Raw genomic sequence first — 26,203 nt, 5'->3', positions numbered from 1 at the left:
TGTAGAAAAGGAAACACACAAAAAAGAAAGGTATTCTCAGAAAAATGGACTGCCCAGCAGCCCAGACATCTTCATCATAGAGTATGTTGATTGTGAGAAGTAGAAAATACACCAACTTCTAAGACTGATATTTGGAGGAGTGAAAAAATATCTCTGCAAAAACGGAAAGAAAGTCTCCCCAAAAGAATGGAAGCTGTAATAAAGACTGAACTGGCTGACTGAACACAATAAAATAATACTGTATGTATATATACATATATATTATAATACTAGATATAATATATTTAGATGTGGCTTCTGTGTATTTTTTTTGCAAAATACATGTTCTGCTGCTTCCTAACGCTACAAAATGAGTTATTGGTACTTGAAGTTTTGAATGGTAGTCTCAGACTTTGCACTGTACTAAAAATACCAACAGCACAAGCAGTCATCTTGAAGACGGTATTTTGTCCATTTTTATAGATGACACTGTACAATACAGCACAAAAACTAAAGATGCAAACAAACATAAGACACCAAACGTGTCTCAACTGAATGAGAACATTTGGGTTTAGAAGTAAAATTTAAGTAAATTTTTGTATCTTTACCCCGACACCCAGCTGTGAGTGGTGGTCTTGACGCCATGTGGTGGGAACCCCTGCTGGCTCGTCATTGGGTCAAAGTTGAAGTCCAGTGAGTCTCCGTCCATCAGAGTGTCATGCAGGATGGATTCCATGTCACACTCAAAGCGTTCCACAGGCATGCCGTCCAGATCGCTGGGCAATTTCTCCAGGTGCTGGTGGTGCTGTTGCTCGGGGGCCAGGACAGGGCCACGGCTGTACCCGTTGCCGTTGAGGCTGCAGAAGGAAAGTCCTCCCCCTCCCATATGACTGGATGTTCCATACTGCATCTGCATGGCTGATTTGATTGACCCAAGGCGTCCGCTTACAGCCCCATGGTTCATGCTGGTCAGGGGGTGCAGAGTGCGTCCATTCATGGCTACTGTGGTGGGTGGAGCCTGGTTGTGAATGGTGTGAGGGTGAGACAGAGAGTGGCTGTGAGAGGCTCCGCCCCCCATGAGTTCGCTCCGGCTGCTGGTGTAAGGGGGCAGCATGCGCCCTGCAGAGTTGGCAGACTGGGTCACCACTGTATCTACAGAGGGTATCAGGTCTGCACCATGTGGCTCCGGATCTGAAGTCAGAAGCTCCTTCAGCAGTCCTGCCGTGCAGTTAAACTGTGCCATGGTTCCAGGGCCGCCTCCAAAACTGGCCTTACTTTCTGGCAGAGGCTGCATGGACATGGAGGACAGGCTACCCATGCTTGCCTGACTGTACAGGCACTTGCGGTAGTCTTGCTGTGGTTGCTGGTTGACGGCAGCCAGGCCAGGTGAGCTGTAAGAGGGATATCCAGGGCTGCTCTGAAGGAGAGATGAAGGTGAAGACTGGTTAGAGCCTGTCCCAGGTCCTCCTGCAGAGCCCACAGCTGGGTTCTTGGGTGAGAGCAGATTAAGGTTGTCCAGGAGATTCTCCATTACATTCTCCGAGCTGCTGTGACCCAAGGAACTGGCCATCTCTGACAGACTTGGAAGGGTGGAGGTCATTTTGGCACCAGAGCCAGGGCCAGAGTAGACCATATGCATGTCTGAGTCACCCAGGTCATCCTGCTCTGACATGAAGGGCGAGAGGCGGCCACTGACTGTGCTGGCATTGGAGCTGGTGCGAGGGCGGAAGGCCGTCCAGGCATCAAAGTCGTCGTTGCTGTGAGAGTTGGGGCTGCCAGGCCACTTGCTGTATTGAGAACCCGGGCTGTCTGCACCCCCATCAGGACCACCCTGAAGAGCAAGCTGTAGAGAACAGGAGAGGAGTTACCTACCTACAGTGGACACTATCAAGGATTATAACTAAATTAGTTTTGAAAACCTTTCATTTTTTTCAATGAAAAAATATTTTTGAATTAAAAAAATACTGTGTGAACCTTTCATGATGAATGGACAAACATAACATATTTATAAGCTACAACAGAGGACATTCTCCCACAGTTCCGAAGAACATTCTCCCACAGTTTCATTAAGAACATTCTCCCACAGTTGCGAAGATCTAAGATTTTCTTACAACAGTGATGATACTCTTCTGAACCAGTGCTCTCTTGATGAAAACATTCTAAGTTCAAAACATCTAAAAGCTTTTTGAGTTCAAGCATTACTAAATATGTCTCCAATGTGTTGAGGTCACAGGATTACTGCATGAATAATAGCTGGCCAGGACGCGAGGAGGCGGATGAGGACAGACTTTGGCAGTGTACCTTTTTCTTGGCTGCACGCCCTCTGCTCTTGGCGAACTTGCCGGTGTTGTCCATGGAGGCGGCGCGGCGGCGGGGCGACTTACCACTTTTACCGCCCTCGGGGTTGAGCATCCACCATGAGCTCTTTCCCGTACCCTCGTTCTGCACCCGTACAAAGCGGCTGTGCAGAGACAGGTTGTGCCGGATCGAGTTCTGCGAGAGAAAGAAGAGAGAGAGACTGTTATGACCAGCATTTGCCCTTTTTCCAGTAAATTCTGCTCTGACGGTAAATCACCACAGTGCAAATCCTCATAGCAGCTGTTTTCTATTCAGCTCCCTCTTTTCTCTTGACCTTCTCTTTTATACATGCCCTCCTTTTCAACTTTACAACGCTCCAGTCAACCGTCAATAGTCAATAAGATCACGATCACTTTGTCCCTAATATATCGTAGTCGCCCTCAATTTTCATAAGCAAATATATACAAATATTTTACAACAAACTCATATGCCAACATGCAAATGTGTACTGAAATACAATACACATGTGTATTGGAATCTCTGTGGTGTTTTAGATTTCACTGCACATCAAAAGAGCCAAGAAAGCCAACAAAAGTTAGTTTTGGGAAGGATGATGTCCTTGCAGCAAACTGTTTATGAATAAACAAGAAAAGACAATGTTTAATCATAAGAGAAGAACTCCTTATGCAAACTCTACATGTGCTTGTGTTACCTGAGACGTGATATTATACATATAATAAAATAATATATAATTATTATATTTTTACTCCAATAAACAGGATAGCATTTACTTATTTAACCAGAAGACAGAAAAATAAAATAATCTGTAGTGGGGGAAAAAACTAGAAAAATTGAATTTAACAAGCCATGCCTTTTGGTTTGTCCTCTAGTACAAAACCAATGGTGCTTAAAGAAACAATGAATGCTTATGCCAAGGTGATATGGCCATACAAATATTGGCCCACATGTCGTTGCCAAGTGAAAGAGGGGAATCTTTTTCTTTGTCCAGTTCACCAGTCACACACAATAGCATTAAGGAGAAGAAGTGTTTCTGTTCAACAAATGGACTTGTTGCAACATAGCAACAGAACATATCGACAACATGCCAAATTCTACATGAAACAAGTGACTCTCTATAGGGGTCATTTGCAATGCATCTAAACTCATGTAGAGCATTCCCACTCTGTCATTAATTTGGGTTCTCTTACAGTAAACAAAAAACCTGCGCCCACAATGCTCTCCATCCCGTAATTGCAGGATCCCAGTGTAGAGCATTGCAGGTAAACATGCAGACGGTTGAAGACATGCTACTCAAGTTCATATAGTGATCTTCACCATTAGGGCTATTTTTCATAGAGTCTAACAAAACTGGGCATTTTTGAGGCAATAGCCTAATGGGTTGTGTGACTACTTTAGAGTTGTTAATGGATGGATGAAGGATGTGATGGTTGTTTGAGGAAAAAAAAGTCAGCAATCCCTGCTTCACATTTGTGAAAAAATGCTTAACTACATTATTCAAAAGAGACAGAGAGAAAGTGAGAGAATGACAGAATGAAAGAATCGTTAATCTGTTCTTGCTGTTGTTGGGCTAGATGTGATCTTGTAACAAGGACATCCAAACATAAGAACTTTTGAAATAGTTTGGTTAGCTAACAACAGCATTTCGATAGCTAGCTTGTTTTGGTGTCATATCAACTGTACTTAAGGCTTTAAAAAGATCTAGAACAAGTTTTAGAAGGGGTGTACCCCTATTAACAGTGCAATCCAGCCAAAGTAGTGTTTTAGTACTCTGGTCTGTCTTGAGGTAAGTGGGACTCAGAAACTGTTCTCGACACCAGCCGAGTATGATGCCTCTGTCCGAGGTAACTGAAAAATGATATTTTTTAATCATCACTCCGTACAAGTCATTCCTCTACGTGTTTTTATTCATTTAATAATAAAAAATGATCATTGAATAGTGGTTTATAATAGGTTTATATTCAGTTGACTTTAGGTGACAATTCAGAACACGTTTATGAGCAGAAGGGACAGAAAATAACCTCAGTACCATTTCCTTCCTAAAGTTACAATACAAAGTTGGACTGAGACTAAATTTTACAAAATATGTTATTAAATACAATGACATGTATTTATATGTATAATGTATAATGCGTGATACTGAATGTACAACTAACTACACATGAATTTCATCTTATTTCCCCTTCTTCTTTTTATTATCAGATTCTGAAAATATCTTAATCTGTCTCAGATTCGTTGTGTCCAGGTCTCAGTCTTGACCCACCTCTACTGGTCTCACCTACTACACTAGCAAAAAGTCTAAGTTGTACCCAGACGTGTATTCTTGTTATGAGATAATGTCTGGCCTTGGGAGAGTGACATTCATTACAATTAAGCATGTTGATGCGTGTCACATGTTACCATTAATCTGTTACCATTTTCTTTGCTTTTTTATGTTGTGGCACTCAGCGACACTGAAAATAAGAACTCCTCTTAAGGTGAAACAGAGCTTAAATAAAGAATATGATGATGATTCATCTGGCTGAAGACAGCTTTTATGAACCCCAGTGGGTGTGTGTGGTGTCAGAATGATTGCAATGTCAGAGCAGACGCTGGAGAATCCTATGACTGCCATATATCAGTGGAGCTGCAGGAAAGAGAGAAGCCTCGACACTCCAAAGTCGGTCCAGTTCCAGCTGAACACACAATACCTAATACCTTACGACACATATCGTTATGCAGTCCCCACAATGCGGCTTTCACCAGTAACAGAATGGTTCTCAGCCCAAGGCAGAACAGAACTGTGCAGTTTAACACAGCAGCACGTTAAATAACACCCTAAACCCACATGTTGTGCAAGAGAGATAAAACATTCTGCTTGTGTTCCATTCAGAAAGAATTTCTAAGTGCCAATATCAGAGATGTGTTCTCTGCATCTGTGCCAGATCACAGTGAATCCTCAGTGAAGCAACTTTGTTATTTTCTCTGCTTTCTAGGAAGGACAAGTCTGTTATTCTTACTTGTAACTTGCATGGTCAAATAATGTAACATTTGAAAAATATGTTTTTTTGGGTAGACTATTTTGCCTTAAAATGTGCTGCATGCACCTTTCCACCATGAATGAATTCTAAAAATAGAGTTTCAAGACCAAAATCTTGAAACCAAAAAAAAACAAAAACCAAAAAAAGTTTCAAGACCAAAATCTTATCTCAAAACTATCATAAAAAAACGTCTCAGCATTCGTAACCACTTCGTATACTAACTTTCTGTAAGGTAGCATTCAGATGGAATAAATGCTGTGGATTTCTGGTTCCAATCAATGGCACTGTGGACAATTCAAATTTTGTATGTTCTCTTTATTTACATCTTATTACTTTAATTGTATAAACATATCAAACCTGTGGAATTCCTTTTAACAAGGGATTGCACACTTCAGTTACTCAGAACTACATAATATACACACAATTTTAATATAGACACCAAATTACTTATAGTAGTTATTTAACTTATATTAAGTTTTAGTCTTTAGATTGATAATTTGAATAAAAAGCCTACAGCTTAAGGTTTTTTTTATTTATACTATAACTTAAGTACAACTCTTACTCTATCTTTTGATTCTATCTACTGTAAACTGACACACCTTTACTGTGATGGTTTGACCTCTAAAATACTAGACTGGCTGGTATGTCACATGACAAACCAGGGAAAAACCCCACCTTTTCCTTGAACTTTTCTCAGAGAGTCCTGATGATGAACAGCAAAGGACACAGCTAAGATTCAAACCTGATGTGCTCTTGTAAACAGTGATTCAATTCAGGACACATTTACAGCTAAATCACATTTACCTAAAGCCAATCTACTGCTGAATCATCGACGCAGTGTTCAAAACATTTGGACCATGATGAATATCTGAAAGGGGGGGCTTAGAGTCTGGCAGTGTTCTGGTTCTGAGGTTGGAGGTGTGCCCTAGGGTGGGGTTTTGGAGGAGGAGGAGTTTTTTAAGGCCTGTAAAAGGGGAGTAAGACACATGGGGGAAATACCATGGCAGAACTCTGTGTGCTGTGTGAGAAGAGTCTGGCAAAAGAGTGTGTCTGGATGTGGCCAGTCTCAGAAAAGCCCAGTTTCCCGGTTTAGATCATACGTGTGTGTTTGTGTGTGGGTGGGAGTGTGTAGGCTCTTGTGAACTAAGCGTGAACTAATGGAACACCAGGTCCTCACTCTGCCATTACCTAAGTCTGGGGAAAGAGGAACGCTGTGTGTGTCTATCCACACTGAATGCTCTGCTGTGTATGTTTATGAGCGCATATTTACAGTCCAAACTGCAAAAGCAAAAGTTGGCCAGGTCTGCAGGCTGGAGACAGCCAATAAGAGGCAACAGGCGTGACACTGTAACAAAACCTTCTAACCCTGAAATGGTAACTTCATAGAAGAAAGAAAACGTACTTAACTTTAACTCTTTGAGATCTAATGTACTTTTCTGGACTGGATTAGTTTTCCATGGGGAGGTAGAGTAATGCAAATTTACTGCAGGACTTTGGGAAGGGCTACTTGATTTATGCAGTGGCTTTACTTCAGAAAAGGGAAGAAACCATGTCAAAACATTTAATTTAGCCATTATTTCATTTATCAAGACCAAAAATCATGGTATTACAATGCTGTGAAAACTATGACTTTGAACTGCATCTATTGGCTTATTACTCATGTACTTATACAATGTAAAGGATAGCTGCTGTTTTGAAGCAAAAATGCAAAATATGGCGGTGCTGAAATTATGAAACCCCATATGATACGTATGAACTATGTAGTACTACTACCACTGCTACTACAACTACTACTACTACTACAATAACTATTACTACTACTAATAATAATAATACTAATACTACTACTAATAATAATAACAACACATTTTAGTGGAATCCCTCTTCCTGTTTTGACAATAGTTTATTTATTAGCTGTGAAAGCACACAGGAACCTCAGCATTCCAACTAATCACTGTGTTCAAAGTTCAAGCACAATCATGACCAGTCCGCCAGGGTGCAATCTCTTAGGAAACGAAGAACGTGGGATCCTATGCTGTCCCAATCCACATTCTTCAGCAAGGTTACCAAACACAGCCACCATCCCTCTGCTGTGGAGACACTCTAATCTCGGGTTTGCAACAATCCCACCATTCCATAAATACCACAACAACACAATGACACAACCCAAATGGAGCAATTTCAACAGAATGTTGTACTCTACTTAGAACACAATGTGTCAGTTTGCAGAGATAAAGCAGGCTTATCTGTATGTATGGAATATGGAATGGACACACTTTTCTTATCAGCGTTGAGCATGCTGCATATTTCCCTCATTCTCCATTTTGTGATGACTGTGTTTTGTCAGCATTACTGTAAGAACATAATAGCAGACCACTGTAAACGTACACATCTAATGATAAACCCTCAGTAATTCACTGCCATTGTTTTCAACACGATAGCTAAGGTGTCATAAGTTGTTGTAGAGTATTTCTGATCATAGATATCAGATATGCCAAAATACTTCCCTGTCCCCACTGCTCATTACACATACACTTCTTAACTTCAACTGTTCCCTTAATCAGCTGTTTCTGCTAATACTTTTAATCATAAAACAAACAGGTTATGTGTGAGTTGCAAAAGACTAAAACCTCTCAGAGCCTCAGTGTATGAAGCTCAGAGTGGCAGGAGTCCTCCAAATGAAGTCAATAGCAATGGCCAAACACCAGGAAGTGACCACATGAAAGAGGACTGTCACAGGAAGCCAGCCTCACTTCCTGTCTTTCAGGAAACAGCGGTTGCAGGTCAGAGTGTGGATGTGTGTGAGTAGAAAGGACTGGAATGCCAGCCCGCAGCGATCAGAGCCAAGTCTCAGGCTGGGGGGGTTGGGGGGGGGTACACCTCCACCCCACCAGCCTTCTGTTTTGGCTCTAGTGCCAGTGGCGGTTACACATACTGGAGAGAAGGAGAGAATGCACAATGGGCTGGAGTCCACACAAAGAGTTGAACTACACAACTACAGCAGTGCAAAGTCCCACTGTATCTCCTCTCATTTGGAGGTAGCCAGCCATTGGACATGCTGTTGGATGTCTGTGTAGAAGTCCTCCTAAACAGCCCACCCAAGTCTATTATGCTAAAACAGCTCTAACAGGAAATGTAATATTTAGGCAACACCTTTGAGAAGATAGATTGACAGTGCTGATTTCTGCTGAAAAATCAAGTATGTTTAAATGTTTAACCAGGATGTGAGCTAACTGTTATTATGTAAGCTAAGATACATAAATGACTAAACTACCTGCATGACTTTTGCTAAAGAAAGTTCTCTTGAGTTATCTCATTAAAACTGATAACATGACATTCATTTAGAGAGTTACTGTCTAGCGTTTACTACTGTTTACCACTGAAAATATATTTTTTGGTTGATGACTTAATGCCATATTGTGGAGTAGCAGTGTATGTATGTATGTATGTATGTATATATATATATATATATATACAGTACTATGCAAACATCAGGGACCATCATTCATTTATTTAATTAAGAGCCAATAGGCACAAATTATTAATTTATATTAAAAAATTATTTTACATTTATACATTATACATTTGCTGTTATTATAGCTTCAATTCTCTTGGGAGACATGCTTTCTGTTTCTAAAGACACCTATAGTGATATTTTTCCACACCTCCAAAATTAATTCTTAGAAGTTGGTTCATTTTATGCTTGTCATAATCCAAACAATCACAAATACATTCAGTGATGTCTGGACTGTGGGGTGGTAGCAGCTTCTTCTTTATTTGATTTTCAAACTTCACATGTTTTTGTCTTTTCTCAGTAAGGGCTTCTTGCCAGCTACACATACTTCCAGACCCATAGTGTTGAGTTGTCTTCTCACAGTGTAAGGGTGGACAGAAACACCTGTGGATTTTCTTTTCAGATCGGAAGTAAGAATGGAGGTCTTGGATGACTGTTAAAAGTCCCATTTTCTCTATATCTTTCAATAACTTAAGTTTGAACTCTGAGCGGAAATGACATAAATAAAGAGTGGTCTCTGACTTTTGCACAGTATCATATATTGCTGTGGTTGTCAAAGTGCAGGTTTTATATACACTACCTATAGATCCTAGTGCACTGTGTGTCGTTCTGTATGAGTTGCTGCGAGTGTGTGTGTATGAGTGTGCCTGTAAGCTCCATAAGCAGCTGGGGGTCATGTGTTTGGGGCAGTCCACAGCCAAGGACATGGTGTGCCGTCTCTCTCTCTCTAGCTTTCCTCCAATCCCCCTTCCCTCCAAGGAGCCTGAAAGGCCATACTGTTCTCTCTCTCTCTGTCTCTCTCTGGGGTCTAGAGAAGCCTCCAGACTAGACTTGGCCAATCAGAATCAATGACTTCTTCGTTAGATCTCAAATGCCACATCACTCTTTGGGAAAAAAAACACTCCCCAGAAAGAGCATGGAGAAGAAGCGCAGGGACTGGTTTGAGTCAGCCAAGGCCACATAAGAGCTTCTCTGTGGAGGGACAGAATTAGATGAAAGCAGGGGGCGTCTCGCACTTGATGTTTAGGCGTCAGGACAGACTGAGAGAAAAAAAAAAAAGAAAGTATGCAATTATAGGAGAAGACTTCAAAGTCATTTTCACGCCCTCATGAAGGAGGTTACAGTCAAATCATGAGGCAGTGTTGAGGCACATATGCAGGCTTATGAAAGAGGCCTGGTGGAATGGTAAACCCCCTAAAAACTAGTTTCTTCTCAAGAACTTTCCTCAGGTAGATAGAGGGTGCCTGAATTTAGGCCCTGCACACGCAGTCTGTGGGCTCGTGTTGGGTCATGTCTGGTAGAAGAGCCATCTGTTGACAGATCTAAGTGTGTATGTCAGTGTGTGTGTGTGTGTGTGTGTGTGTGTGTGTGTGGTTAGCAGAGACTGAGAGACAGCCCAGACCTGTCATTACCCCATCACTAACGCAGCAGGTTTCTAGCAGCTTAACACCCTAAGTATAGCTTGCAGCACTTACAGAGGGTAAAGTCAGGTAAGAAATCCAAAGAAAAAAAAGTTAGCATTTTAGGCCTAACCTGACAAAGACATGGCACTTTACACTACGGGTGTTATGACACACATATTAACTTTAATAGTTTTTTTGATGAAGCATTAGCAAAACACATGCTGTCAATAAAACACAGCTTCATTTTGTGCTACAAAAACAAATCTGATATTGGAGATACTGACAAACTGAAAGGGTTTGTACTGTTCAATCAAAAAATAAATAAATAAATAAAAATTCTATATTCAAAAAAGAGACAACCATGAGATACAGTCCCATGCTGATGCAAGAATAACATCAAAATGAATGCTGGTTTTAATTTTTCCTTCTGAATTCACAAGTATTATACTGTGATGCAAAAAACACAATATATAGTACCAGGCAAAAGTTTAAGGAACCTGTTTTTTTGTTTTTATTTATTTTATTTTAAAAAGCTATCTGGGCAGTCAGTCTTTATTTGCTCAGGGAAAAAGCTAATGTTACAATAAATATAAATAATCTTAAAAACCAAGTAGTGATTTTATGTGTGTGTGTGTTAACAAATGTCCAAACATGTCCTTGAGGAAGCCCCATTTTGCAGTTACCATCTAATACCTGGTTTGGCTAATCAGTCTTCACTAATTAAATTAAATGGTGGATTACTTTTTACTCTTCAAGTTCATTTGTGTTTATTCTCATAATTTATATTGTATTTGCTGGCAGGACAGCCAAGATAAATGGTTTTAAACTATTGAGTAGATGCCTAATATTTTTGCACAGTACTGTATAATGTGAAACTGGTGCACTGTCATGCCCCTACATGACACTGTTAAAGGTGCATATGACATAACCAACTATGGATGTTGCACCTATAACGCTGTAAGCTTTCGGTCCGAAGCTGCTTCAAATGTGACTACAGGCTTGGGTGCCAACACTGAGATTTTTTTGTTTCAATCTGAAATGAAAAGGGTTGTCATTATGTAAGACTAGACTTCAACTTTCATGAGATGTCATGGCTCCTCATGACCGCTAATATAACACATGTGACTTTTTGTTATGACACATGCACTAGCTTGATGACAGCACGGCAGTGCAGCTGTCTGGGTGTTAGCGTATTGTAATTCAGCAGGGTATATAACAAACAGTCAGAATCTGATAGTTATTTTGCCAGATAGTTGATGTTCACATCTGGGACTGTTTAAACTCTATATTACTCTCTTCAAATCACTTTTCCCCTAGTATCACTCCATTGTAAGAACAGTGCAAAGAAAGCATAAATGTGGGATTCGGTCATAAAAACTAAATAGCCTTCGAGCAGATATGACTTTATGGACAAGTGAAAATGAACTTGTCTGTTGTGCAGCAAGGCAAACAATTCTTTAGAGACAGCACAGAGCATTCAGGGGGAGATGCAGGGATAAAGGATAAGTATTTTATACCATGTATAATCACATAAAAGGGAAACCCAAACAACCCAGGGACTCAAAACCACAAATTGACCAGAGCATCAAGTAAAAGCAAAGTCAAATTATGTTATTTATACAATTAAATACTTTATAAATACTGTGAAGATCCAATCAGATTAAACTGAAAGGATTAAATGGAGTGGGCAACATGAAGTGTAACCTTTTAAATGGCCCCGCTCAGTTACCCAATCTTCTTACTACAGTCAGAGCAAAAACAGATGGGGATTCTCATGTAAGGTAATAGAAGTTAATGGATATATTACTAGGAGAGAAAGTTAACAGAGTTAATTAAAATAAAGAGTGTGCGGGATAAAGTCCAATCTCAGATGATGGCACAGATTATTCTATAAGCAATGTGCAGAAAGCTTATCAGAGTCTAACAAATCATGTTCCTGTGTGTTTATCTGTGCTAATAACAATCTGAATATAAATCGCTATACAAAATCATTGTCATATTTATGCAGGTCCTACTTGCAGCTGCATAAAAAACCATAGCAGACATAATCTGCTCCTAGATTTGCACCCTGTGGCAGATACACTGTGCTTTACCACTTCCTGCCATGCACTTCCTGTTCCTTTTGACCGCTGCAAATGTGCAGGTTACAAAGATGTCCTGGGACGGAAAGTTTCTCAGAAGAGGAGAGCCAATCAGAGATTATAAGCATTCTTTGTAATGTTGCTAAATAAAAGTCTGTCACAACTTCATGAAGCCTAATAAAGGAAGGTACTATGCAAATTAAAAGAGCTGAGGATGGTCAGGACTTCATATATTTATGTGTATACAGCTAGAATTTATCTAAAGCAACACTTTTATTCTTGGGTGTGATTACATTTGTAGTTTGGTTCCCATGGTCTGAAACACAGTAGAAAATGCCACACTAAATTTCAGCTCTGGTTCTCTGAATGTTAACACTGATGTATTTCACACTGACGCACATGTGAAAACAGCTTCAGGATTTCATCCGTTACAGGCGTGCAAAGAAGAGACGATGGTTCATTCTTTGTTTGGTCTGTTTAAATATCCTTGCTTGTATTGTGCTCATATTTCTACTTCATTTGAAAGCAAGTCTGTTGTTCAGATGTGCACCAGGGTTTGAATACCAGTGTTCTCCATTGTTCTTATGAACTGCACTAACAGAGCAATCCAGGGTATGTTTTAACCAAACCGAACCTGCTGAATGTAAACCCAAAGAACCACGTTTAGGAAAGGCATAATGACTGCAGTTCTTAAGTATGAAGATATGAACTCAACATTGAGGGGTCACTGCATATATCCAGTGTGCTACTTTGGACTCTTCATCTTCGGCGAAACAAAAGGTGGACCCCACAGTTCCACTCAATACATCAACAGCTGACAGTTACATTGTTGTGTGGATCCTGTTGTATCTCCTTAAAAAAATCAGGGATTAGTGTAATAAAATTAGGGTCAAATATTCCCTTGTCTACATGGGTCACAGTCAGTATGCTCTAAAATATTAGCCTATTCAAGTAAACAATGCAATCCTCTCATGTGTGCATAGTCCCCTACAACACGTGCCTGATGGCCCAAGCCAAGAATGAGCAATTCACAAGTAACAATTAAATGGACTTATCAAGACAGGGTTGAAATGGAAGAAAGGTCTAATAACCATAAAACTGGGAGGCTCATTGGAGACAATGGCAACTCCTCAAACCGGTGTTGATTTCCTGTGTTTGCACTTTGATAAGTTATCTCGGCCAATGGGGGACCATCACGATGATGCACGCTGGCCTACTTTTGCAAAGTCAATACAGAGGAGCCTGTGAATGTCTGGTGGAAGAGAGAATGATGGGGAGCAATGATGCCACTGGCGTCCACTCATATTTACATGGTTTCTCTCATTATGAACAGCACCCGTTGACAACTGTCAGTGCAGTTCCGAATTACCTGGCAACCAGTGTCATGTCTCCACGGTATCACAGCTGAGAAAAAAGAGGCAGTAAGTGGATTTTAATACAGAAAACACATCTGAATCCGAACACATTATGAAAACATATCCGAAGTGTTGACAGTTTGGATATACCATTCTGAATATTCTTATTGTTGAATACATGGTTTGTATTCTTCCAAACATCCTCAAGTGTTTTTAAATCAAGTTTTGATGTCACAATATCCCATTCAGGAACGAGTAGACATCAGGGTCTTCCTTCCCCTTGTCCCACTGGTTCCACCTCTTCTTCTCCTCTTCTGAAACACACCACTGACACACACAGTCCAGCTGATCATGCACTCGTGCTGCTGAGGCCAGTGGTCACAAAAGAGTCCTTGAGTCACGTAGTTACGTCAGCCCTGGCTAATTGAATTACGGGTGAGGAGAGGCCTGCTAGACAGAGTGCTCAGTGTGGAGATCCTCAATCCAATTTGGTCTCTCTGCACTGCTCTGGCCTTCCTGGAAAAAGTGCTTGTGTCACTCTTCAGACCTTAAATTGCTCAACTTGCTGAGAGTTAGAAGGTACTGAGGAACTCTTGTGCTAATGGACCATTTTTTGCATGCTCAATATGTCGGAAAAATAAAAGAAGAACCCAACTGACTTCCACTGTATTATAAATTCTGGCGAATCTGCTTGCATGCACTTTTTTTACCGTCTTTCCACATAAATGTGACGCAACATAACTTGTTCTGCTGTCAGTCCACAGGATCACTAGGATAAAATGTTGCTAATGATTACTACAGGTCTTATCTTACTGTTTAGAGGGTAATTCTGCCTTTATTCAATCTCGTCTGACAGAAACTGACTGACAAACTATATGCATGTGTGTGCATGTGTTTATGCATGTTAAATGAAGCATAACATTAATTTTCTAATCAGTTTGTCCTCAGAGAGACAGATAAGGAGAGCAATGATACAATCTGTCTGCAAAAAGAATGAGTACAGACACAGATGACTGTGGCTCTCGTTCAGTTGTTAAATTCATTAGAAATTGTCTGTTTCTCATAAACGAAACAGTTTAATATACATGGCAATCCTGCAGCAAATGCTACAAGCTTGAATTGCAGAATGCTTTGATCTAAATATAGCTTAGTGTCTCTGTGTATAATGCCATTTGCTGCTTATGGGAGACCAGGTTAATAGTTTCTATTACAAAAGCTAAGGAAAGAGTAGTGGGAGGTGGTCCTTGATCAGCAAAAATCGACCAGTGACTGATTTGTATGCTAAGGCTAGGGCCAGACCTGACATGCAGGAAAGCTAAGTTGAATGGTTCACACTTAAAAATATAGCTGTATTGTGTGCAGCCAATTAAAATAATAATGAATAATAGTCTAATGGTGTGATGGGTGCAATGCATTGCAGTGTGTTGGTTTATTAGCCCTGTGTACTCAGTGACACTTTGAGGGCCCCTCTGTGGCATTTAGGCAGGAATGAATCGGTGGTGGGTGTGGGTTAGGGGGCAAAGAGCAACAGAGTAAAGCAAAGCAACCGAATGCGCTATTAGCAGACTTCCTCCTCCATTGTATCCGCAAAGGAAGTGCTGGCTAGCACTGATACTGATCCCGCTAATGTCTCCGCACTGTGTGCAAAAACACTGGAGTCATCGTCCGCCTAGCGAGGGCAAGCGCTACAAACTATCTGAAGACGACGGGTTCAAGAGCTAACATTTCCTAATCAAAACGCACCATTCTGATAGCGCAAAACAAGAGGAAAAGGAGGAAAATAGGAAACCTCCTACAGATTTTCCTCTCTTTGCAGCTGTAATGGGTCCTAAAGACCTAGACTGTAAGGCAGCAGTTCAGAAAAGCACTTACACAAAGTTACTACTCAACAAAATGAAGCACCTCTCTCTATAAGCCATTTCCTTTTGGCATGGGTGCTGCTTTTCTCACAGAAAATAGGGTGATGTTCTTAATAATGTCATAACTAATCCAGATTGAAAGAAAAAAAAAAAAGAAAAAAAAAACTTGCTCTGCAGATTATGTGAACAAAGCAAGTTCCTTCAGGGGACGGCATGAGGGTTTTGCCACACAGTGACGAGCCGAAGAATGACTAACAAACCAGTATGACGTCAGCATGAAAGTAGGTGATGAATCAAACTGAGAGAGCTGCTAAGGGCTTGGGTAAGCGATTCTGGAGGAAACATAGCGATAACTCCTCTCATGCTTCAATTCTCACAGACTCTATAGATCCACCATGTTTCTCTAGTGACAGGAAATACTTTGGTAACCTTTATGTGGGGAGCAGATCAGGTACTTTACAGAGCTGTGCAGAGAAGCTGAGAACAGTTGCTGGTGTGTCTGTTATTAGGATAAAAAGTAATAAATACATTTAACTCTAATAGTGCTCAAATAAATTTTTATTCATTGTCACCTATGCATGTTTTAGTTAGGAGCAGGCATTACAGCAATATTTTATATTGCTTACAACTGTGGTGAACATTATTATATGAAATGGTTATCCGCTTCCTCATGTCTCAGACTGTCTTACAATGATTTTGAGGTAAGATTTTGGCTTAAAACATATTTTAAAATATCTATTCATGGCGGAGAGGTACATGCAGGCAAAATAATCCCCAAAGAAAATGGTTTACTTGGGGACTATTTTTTCAGATTTATAATTACTTTACCATCAACATCATTACATATAAAAACTCAGATGACAAGTGTAGATTCACTGGTGCCTTTGGATAGGAAATAAAACGGACACATCAGAGTTGTAGACATTGTGAACCCTGGTTCCTTTCACCACCACCACCACTGTAAATCTGAGTAAGTATGTTTCTCTACAATGAACCATTTCACAACAAACCACTCTAAATAACTTTAAAAAAAGTGTGTTAAAATCTCAATTTTGAAAATGAAAATGGTGAAAAATGGTGAAATTCCTCTTTGAAAATGGTGAAATTCCTCTCCAAAGGGCACCAACCAACCTCATGTTTCATTAAAGAGACAGCATTACTAGTCCTGTTTAATTGGATTTAGTGCAGTGCAGTATGTGAAATGCCGAATAAAAGTCATTGTATCCCTAGCTTTTATATTGTATAATTTTATGTGACAGTACTGGAGCCCTTTTTTCTGTTTTAACCCATCAAAAGTATTGTGACATTGTATTTTTGCCACATCGGCCCACCCCTACATTCAGCCAACTTGATTGTAGGCTATAAATTATGTCAACAGCTCCCATCATGCTCTACTTTGTGTAGTATCTTGTCTTATGGCTTTTCTCTCTAATAAGTCTTGGTCACAGGCAATATTTCTGAAATCTTAACTACATAAGGAAAAATAAAGTGTGAAATGAGCGTATCCTTAGCTGTAACTGAAGCTTTCCTCAATTGGAAAAGACCTTTTGAGATGCTGTACATACTCTAAGGAACAGTTTCCATTGGAGACTGACATTTCACAGCTCTACAAGAAACACTTTTAAGAAACAGTAAAACATATAATATATACATTTAAAATATGTCTTCCTCATCTTTATTGCAATTCTATATTGCACTTGCCATCACACAAGCATCTGTGTTGCTGCTGTCTTCTCGGAATGACCCCATGAATGGACAGAGCCATGTTTGTAGCGGTCAGGGGTGGTGGAAGCGATATTTTGGAGTGTGTGCATGAGTGTGTCTGTGTCCTGGGCGTAGAGTGGCTGTGTTGTACTGGTATAAAGACCCAGTGTAAGAGTGACACACAAGCTCATGTCAGTATTGGTGAGGCGGGGCTTCATTGGTGGGTTTGCTTACAGTCAGCGTGTTTGATACAGGCAGACTATGGTACAGTGCTCAAGCGCAGCCTTGCAGACTTTTGCCCCTGGGGTGTTGTCACAGCCTGGCCACAGGAGACCTGCTTTAGGACCTGTGGACATTAACTGAGGCTAACTGTCACGCAACTTATGCTGCTCAGGTGAGGGTGTTTAGCCTGAGAGATTTCAGCCTTAGACAATGAGGACCAACAACTACTTCATGCAAAAAAATGCTATAGATTGTTTTTTCTGATATTAAAGGGCCCATATATTATATTTTATTATATTTCATTTTATCCCAATTATAACATTTAGTAAACAGGCTGATATATTACTGTACCATTTAATCACAGCCACTGCTTCATCTGCTTTTCCCCTTTTCTGTATTTTAATATTTTATACTAACTTTATTCTCTGCTCATATTGTTCTTGTGTTATTGTTTTGCTATCCAGTGTTGACCAGTGGAGGATTGCTCATGGAGCTATATATAAATAACATTTTAATAAACACTATATAAATAATTTTTATATAACACTATATAAATAAACTTCACTTGACTTGACTTTTAGACTGACATATGTAAATCACCTCTTTTCTAATCGGCTGGCCTGCATTGTGTCATATTCAAACTCTGTTTCAGGCCAGGCTTTGGCGTAAATTGTCAGGCTAAACAGCTTTAAGCTTGTGGTGATGAAAGTGTGTGGTCAAATAGTCTAAGGGGAGGTGCTAGGGAATCCAGTACGAAAGGAGCTCCAATCCAATGGCTATGCCTTTATTAAATTCCAACAAAACATGTGCAATACTTAAAAGTGATGAGAAAACCAATAGGAAACGAACAAACAAACACTGAAATGTCATGTACAGAATAAACAAGGCTCAATGCAGACTTTATAACTAGGTTATTTACCCCTTTAAAAGTAGGTCTTGTGGGCAATAACCTGAGTACCTCTGGACTAAGAGAGCTATCTTCACACAACTAATGTTGTTTACTTTCTGCAGAGCTCTCACAGAGGATCCAATTTGTTCAGTTCATCAGTCCCAAGCCTCCCCTAATGGTAAGCTCTATTGCTTTTATACATTTGCTTTCCACCGAACCTGAATGCGTTAAACCACTGTGCGATGCTGTCTTCTCTCCTGTAAAGGTACTTTTTTGGAGATAAATGTGTTCCTTTGGAGAGCATAAAAAGTATCGTATGGACAGGGTGGACTGAGGAGTAAACAGTGCATTTCAAAACTTCTATGATGTTTACATACTACATTAAACTCTTCAAACAATGGGAATTCAGTAACATGAAGTTAATGTAGCAATAGTATTAGGAGTAACAGTATTTATTTTAGTTATAGCCGCTATCCTTGCTAGTTACACCTCCAGGCTGCCCTCAGAAATAGTATGAGATCTATTTCTATACCCTCCCATTTTCTCCTGAAACACATGTTAGCCTAGTTGAGTAAAAGCACAGTTGCACAACGGCTAAGCCTATTTCTAACACAAACACTACACAAATGTCATGTTCTTTCCAAGCTTCAGTTAATGTTCTTAAGCAATGTTTCCTTTAATTAGAAAATTCAGAGTTTAGGCTTTTCAATGATTAGAACTAAATAAACTCAGACAGAACCAGAACTGAACAGACGTCTTACATTGCTTACATCAACCAAAAGTATATGATGCTACTGACGTCACCAGACAGACACAAGTCAGGCTACATGCGCTTTCATTACATTAGCATAGTCCATGTTGGACAGGTTATGTCTGCTTTGCGTAATTATATTGTGTCCATGGAATACAGTGTGTGTTAACTGTGGGCAAGATTCTGAGTCAGCTTTTGTTCCACACCCAGACCAATAGCCAGACATATGTATTAAAGTGCATTATGAACTAAGAAACTGGTTACTTTATGGTGATAACAACAACAGAGCTTGAAAAAGAATACATGGCTCCCAGAAGTTGGCTTATGATGGAGAAAAAGAGCAAAATTCACATCAACAGAGAACTTCCTTCAGAGTGCTACTGTACCTTCTCTTATGAATGCCAGAAAGCACGCTAGCATCCTACAGGAGTACATGCACAACTTTATGGTCACAACTTTATGTGACGATTTCACACTGATGGCCACCACTGACGTACATCTAGGCTTTTTTCAATGAAATCTATCCATGTTATGCAAGAGGAAGAGGCACCAGCAAATGACATCACAGCATTAAGCTAAATAGAGGATGTAATGGGTCATCTGATTTGCAGAAATATTGGTTTGTACCTTTGGGGAAGTTAAATTAATTCAATTCAGGTGAGGCCTTTTAAAGATTTAAAGAAGGCTATACAAAAGTTTCAAGTCTTAAACATGACCTTAAATTGCATTTACGAATTAGCAGTCCTGCCAAACGACTCTTGCTGATATAGAATTCATGAATCTATTATTATTTGTGTCTAAATAACCAGGAACTGTGCATTTGACAGAACATTTTACAGAACAGAAGAAGCTCTGGTTCAAAACATATTTTAGGGAGGACTGTTTATTGGAAGTTGTCTGCAATCCCTTTTGGCTTCATGTCAACCAAAAAAACCATCATGCAAATTCCATGGCTGCTGTTGTAACATTCCACTCGAGCTTTGTGGTGGAGAGGGACCGGCAAAGCGGAAAGAGCATAAGGGTAGGAAGGATGAAAGATACAGGAGACAGAGGAAGTAGAACAGGAAGAGCACACTCGACTGGCGTCAGAGGCAAGGCTCCGCCCCTGATGCTGACATCATCAATGCACTGCTGCACCTGCACTTGCTGCCTTCTTCAAAGCATCCACATCCTATCAGCGGTGAAGCCAATTTGAATCAATGGAACTATCGTGAGACAGGGAGATAGACGCATGTGATGTGATTAGAAATTATATAACTAGGTCATACTGTGACCAACTGGTCCAGCCTAAAGTTCTGGAGCATCAATTCAGGCCTCAGAAGCACTCAAAGTTATAAAATGTAAATCAAAGGCAAATATAAGTATGTAACTATAGTAATAGTGAATGATATACTGGTTCCATCTTGTAAGTTATGGTCAGTCATAATCTCCTGGTATGCCACAAATGAGCGTAGATTAATGAAATGTACAAACATAAAATAACTTGCTAACATTATTCTGTTCAGCAGAATGACTGCATCAGTGACGTTTCAGTCAAAATGAAAACAAAGTTTGAGTTTGTGGTCAAATGAGCTGACAAATATAAAGAAATACAGAGAAATGTGGAAGAAATGGACAGTTTTTGGGGGTAGCTTTTAGCTTAGCATGGACACCAGCCTGCTTGCTCTGCATCTGTTTCCTCTTGCACCACCTGCAGCACCACCTGCCAAGGTCAGCTGCTTCAGATAATGCCAGGAACTCGGGACTTGGTCTTTACACCAAGATGCTTCTCAGTGGCTACTTATGCCACAAGCAACTTCTAATATTTCCTAAAGTCTGGTAGTGTCCACTGGCCACAAGTATATGGAATGCACACATGGGGGAAAGTGACATGAAATTTGAATGTAAAACAAGATTTATTGCTATTTTGCTGGGTCCAAAGAAGCCACTTAGTACTTTCACAAGACTTTTGTCTTGCTAGGGTTGGAAAGCAAAATTTGACATCTATATATTGTTCCATTGGTATTTTGAACAACAACAACAACAAGAATAATAACCTTTACACACCCTATACCATGAATTAAATCAAACCATCCAGAAATTTCAATTACACTGCAATGGCCATTTGTTGTTAATTTAGGAGAGTGTGACAAATAGGGATCCATCTTAAATATAGAAAAAAAAAGGTAATATGTTAGCTCGTTCCCTGACATTACGGCTCACAGTATTTCCCCACAATTGTACTTTACAGGAGTGGAGCACAATAAGGCACACCAGAAATTTCTCTACTGTGTCTGCAAATATGAACATGTCAACTTAAAATGGGAGTTTGTGTGACCTCAGTTTCAGGAGCACTGCCCCGCAGTTAGCTAGATAGCTACAGGTTACGAATGTTACAATATTGCTGCTGATCGTTTCATTATCAGAAACTACACATCTATGATCTATTGATCATAAGATGAAAGTCTGAGCTCTCCAACATTATCTGCAAAATGTGGTCTTTAAAATAATAATCAGATGCTTTGTTTTCCATTTTTGCACTTTTTGCTCATCATTCAGAGGCCAATTGAGAAGATCAGTCTATTTTACTGCGGAGAAGGCCAGGATGTTTATGTTGCCTGGGAGACAACACTGCCAATCATTTTGCATTCTGACACGCCCATACAGGTAAGAGCAGTTTGAGAGCAGCCAGCTGTTCACAATCTTTGAAGCATTTATATACTAAATTGTATTAATGTATAGGCAACTCTTGGTAAATAACACTGAAAAACACTTAGCAGCATATTTTACTTATAAAACTAAAAATGTTAACATTTGAAACATGTTGACAAAGGCTTTAAAACCAATGCACAGAGCCATGTCGAACAAAAAACAAGCATTCGCCACGTTTCACCAAGAATTCAAAAAGTTTTGACCTCTGAAGGCACTGTTTACACATTCAGTAAAATCAATCTGCTTGAACTGCAATGGTGACTTACAGGGGCCAAAAATGGGCAGCATTTGGGTTGAGATACAGATACACTGGAGCTTTGGGTTCAAGCAAATATTTACCACTTCAAATACTGTCACTGTTTTGTACAGTACTAGTGTTTTGGCTCTTAAGGGACATGTTAGGGCACATGTTTGTTTCCAGAGTAAGTGATGAAACTGGGAACAGTACACAGTGTTTGTACTCTGAATCCAAAATTGGGGCAGTAGCATATATTCAGTGGACGCTTAGTGGGATTAGTGCAGCAGTGATTTAATACTGCACAAAGAAAACTTGCAGAAGCAGGGCCACAGCTAAGAATTCCACCTTCTTTTGTTATTTCCGATGATTGTGAGGTCAAGCGCAGGCTATAACCTGTGACAGGGAAACAATGTCACACAATGTCATCTTGTGTCATGAACAGAGCAGTGTAGAGCAGGTCACTGCAGCTCAAAACTACTGCCTCTTTAGCTTCTTCCACTCGGGCTGGTGAACCAACACAACATCAATGATTCATTGAGACAAAAATGAGTGCACATGTGGGCACACGGTTAATCTCCCTGACTGGCTTGGCGTCAGTTCAGGAATTTACCATCCTTAAAACAGCCCTCCCACCCCATCCCCCAGCCCCCAACCGAAGACACACGCCGCAGAGCAGTCAGTACAGACAGGTTCCATTCAAATCACTTTAATTACTGCTGACCTTCAGGTATTGCATTAAGCCAAAAAAGATGAAGGTATAGACGGTAAGACAGAAATGTGTTTACTGTTTTTCCTGAGCATTTACTGCCATAAACTATACTTTGGTACATTTTGGCAATACTGTATTTGATAAAGCCAGTCCACTAAAGCAATATTCAACTAAGAAAGAAAGAGAAAGTAAGCGAGACAGAGCGTGAGACTGAGTAAAAAAAACACATGCCAGAGTAGACAGATACGTAAAACGATGTGAAAGGAATTCCCGCAGTGTGTGCCAGATAAGCCCAGAGGAGGAGCACATTCATCTATTCTGGACAGCAGAGCCGGTTTGGGTCTGCTACAAATCTAGCGAGAGGTAAAATAGCACATTTTCATTTGTGGATCTTCTTCCAGTAAAGCTGGCACTGGAGTTTGTGTGCGTTTGCCTGTCTATATACAGTTTATACATAAAACATCAAGCAGTCATGCAGACAGTATGAGTGCTAAGTTATGTGTGTGTGTGAGTGTGATGCAAGCTGGGCAGCATGTGTGCGTGTGTGTGTCATAATGGTGGGCCAGCCTGACAGGCACCACTTATAATCGCTTTAGGGCAGGACTTGCAAAACAATGTGGAGAGGCTAATGCCTGTGGTTTGGGCCCTTGGCGGCAAATGGGCTAATAAAAAAATGACTGCTAAAAACGCAAGCAATGACATTGAAATCAACACACATATTATTTATATCTCACTCTCTCTCTCATACTTACATACACAAACATACACATGCACTGTAAGTATTAAGAGGCCAGTTCTATCAGTGCCTAGAACTGTGACTGTTTTCTATAGTGTTCAGTTCCATAGAGTTCAGTGGATTTGTGGTCCATCAAGATGACCATGTCTAATATCATTGGCCTTCTATACTGGCAAATAAATTATTGTAAATACAAGCCTGTATGCATAAAAACAACAATGAAGCAAATATGAATAATAAAAACACAAATTGATTGAAAGTTTAGAATCAGTTTCCAAATTCTCAGAATTTTACTGTTGTTGTAGTTTCTAAGTAATTCATAAATGTTACTGGATAACAAGCCTTAAATTTAATAGCTGAATAATAAATCTAGAGTTTAAGGGGTTAATATGTTTGTTCCTTTCCAAAGGCACACCAAAAATGTGTGGCTGCATGTGCTTGGTAACTGAAGCAGCTGAAGTGTGTGAGGGCTGGAGGTGGAGTGGAGCAGAGAGCTGGGGCAGCAGGACAGAGCTCCATAGGCTTTCTCTTTCTCTCTTCGCACGCGTCTCCTCTCCTCCCGCCGCTGTCCAAAACAGTTCTGTGACTCACTCTGACTCACGCGCCATGACTACTTGCTTTTTAAATGGTCCAATATGTCTATCCTTGCCATCAGACACTTTCCTAAACGGAGCAGAAAGAGAAAAACAAGGCGAAGAAACCGGTTTGCGCTTGTGCCCTGGAATAAATCAGGCTATATGTGGAGCTAGGTTTGGTTCTGTTTGAATACACTGTCTGTGGCCCGTTTACTGTGTACAACATGAAGATGTTCAACCTGTACTCTAAAGTTGAATATCATGGACATGTCGCAAAACAGTCGCAGGAAAAGTATTTTCATGCTGTTTTGGCGCTCTGACTCTAGCTACTCAACCTATTACCCAAACAATTTTATTTCAGTCATATAGACTTCAGGGGGCCTACAGGACATCATGTCATTCTCTCACTCACACACTCACTCACTCTCTAAACCAACAAGTCAGGGTTTATTGGTCAACTCAAGTTATCAATTTAACCAAATAAACTAATGTTATTTTTAAAATCATGTCAATAAGCTAAGAAAATTTCATCAATGATTTCAATCATCTGTGGTTCACCAGTGGCCAGCATTTAAGGGCCCTATTTAAAAGAATGACTGTTTGGCATCAGTCTTAACCCTATCTTGCCTAATGCAACATTTACAGATGTAAAATCTGTTGCCATATTATTGCCCATAGCAAAATGAATCAGCATGTAGAAATAAAGCATTTTGTGTGGTACCATGTATTCTATCTCAACATAAAATGCAATATTCACTAAAGCTGTTGGATTTTGAGATGACAATAAGAGAAGTGACAAATTATGTTTAAAATAGCATGTCTCTGGTTGGCTGTGCAAGGGGGTGTGCTTTGTGACGGGCTCTCTAGCAGAGTGGTTAAGTCACTCACTCCATATATGGAACACTGGGGTTCAAATCCCCTAAGGAATGCACATTGCTGCTCTAACAGACACAACTCCTAACTACTTTGTCACCAATGTAATTACAAAATTCTGATGCTGCGCTACGTAAGCGAAATTTCTTTGTTCTGTTATAGTAGCTCTGAATAATATGTCTATCATAGAAAATCATATCGCAATGATGATGAAGACACTAATAACTGTACGGCCCTTGTGTGCACACAATTGGAACAGAAGTCAGATCACTAAGGTATTATTTATTTGTTTCATTAAAGTAATAATAAAGGTGAGTGATGTGAGAAGTACATTCCTATTAATATGCCTGTATGTTCCAACTTGCCACAATAAAAAAATCAGCTATTAGATCATGTTCTGAACACATCAAAATAAATCCAGCATCAGCTGTGAAATCCTATTATTTTTTAACAGAGAAAAATATTAAGTAAATGGGCTTACTTTTCAGGTCCTCAATCTCATAACTCTTAAGATTAATAACTAAATATGAAGTGGTTTAAAAAAATGTCAGATCTGAAAAATCTGATCATATCAGAACAAAATATCATAATTTGATGAAGCAATGACTCTCTGCTCCCATCCCAACCCAGTATTATATGCTCAGTGTCCACTACTCAAACAGAAGCTTTGCTAAAATACTGAACATACTGTTCAACCACTCTCTCTCACACACACAAACACACGATCTTCTGCACTGCTAAACTGAATCATGAGGTTGTGATGTTCTGTCCCTGGACTTTGGCCAGCAGCATGCTGAAATAACGGCATGTGCTGCGGCTTGAGCAGGAGGTCTCTGTTACACCACCCTGACCAGGCACACGGATGGGCACAGCTTGGTGAGCCAGCCCTATTCTGGCTCTGCGATCATGCAGCAAAATACTTCCACTCTTTCAAGCCCACCAAAACCCCCTAGCTGGCACTGTGCATGTGCCATGCTTTGTGAGCTTCCCTTTGCTGTCTATCCTGTCCTACTTGGAACCATTTGACCCCTCGAGCTTTCGCTTTCAAGCCTGGGAACTCGGGTGGCTATGTAATGCCACTGGAAATGCATGACCTTACCTGATTGGCTGGATGGGTAAACACAGCTTCTTGTTTGATAAACAAAATCAGAACAAGGATCAGCCACCTCAGAGTTAAAATGACTAGAATCAGACAAAATGACGTACTGTACTAGCTTCTGAAAAAGACTGACACAGCAGAGTGAGAGAGAAAGAGCGCTTCAGACACTCCAAAAAGAGCAAAAAATTA

At 40.1% G+C, this 26,203-nt stretch overlaps 1 protein-coding gene across 2 annotated transcripts in view; it reads right to left on the bottom strand.

Annotated features, from left to right (window-relative positions):
- The window catches only part of foxo1a (forkhead box O1 a), a 40,994-nt gene that overhangs the window by 5,756 nt on the left and 9,035 nt on the right, over positions 1-26,203 (bottom strand). For both annotated transcript variants that reach the window (XM_017696810.2, XM_017696811.2), the window contains 2 exons: positions 2,281-2,472; positions 588-1,822 (listed from right to left, as the gene is read on the bottom strand). In XM_017696810.2, the coding sequence (XP_017552299.1) occupies positions 588-1,822; positions 2,281-2,472 (1,427 nt within the window). The remainder of the gene's footprint in view (positions 1-587; positions 1,823-2,280; positions 2,473-26,203) is intronic.

This window comes from Pygocentrus nattereri, chromosome 17, assembly GCF_015220715.1.
Source record: "Pygocentrus nattereri isolate fPygNat1 chromosome 17, fPygNat1.pri, whole genome shotgun sequence".
In the NCBI taxonomy this organism is placed as follows: domain Eukaryota; kingdom Metazoa; phylum Chordata; class Actinopteri; order Characiformes; family Serrasalmidae; genus Pygocentrus; species Pygocentrus nattereri.
The sequence above is the reverse complement of the archived record's forward strand: the minus strand, read 5'-3'. Positions and strand labels throughout refer to the sequence as shown.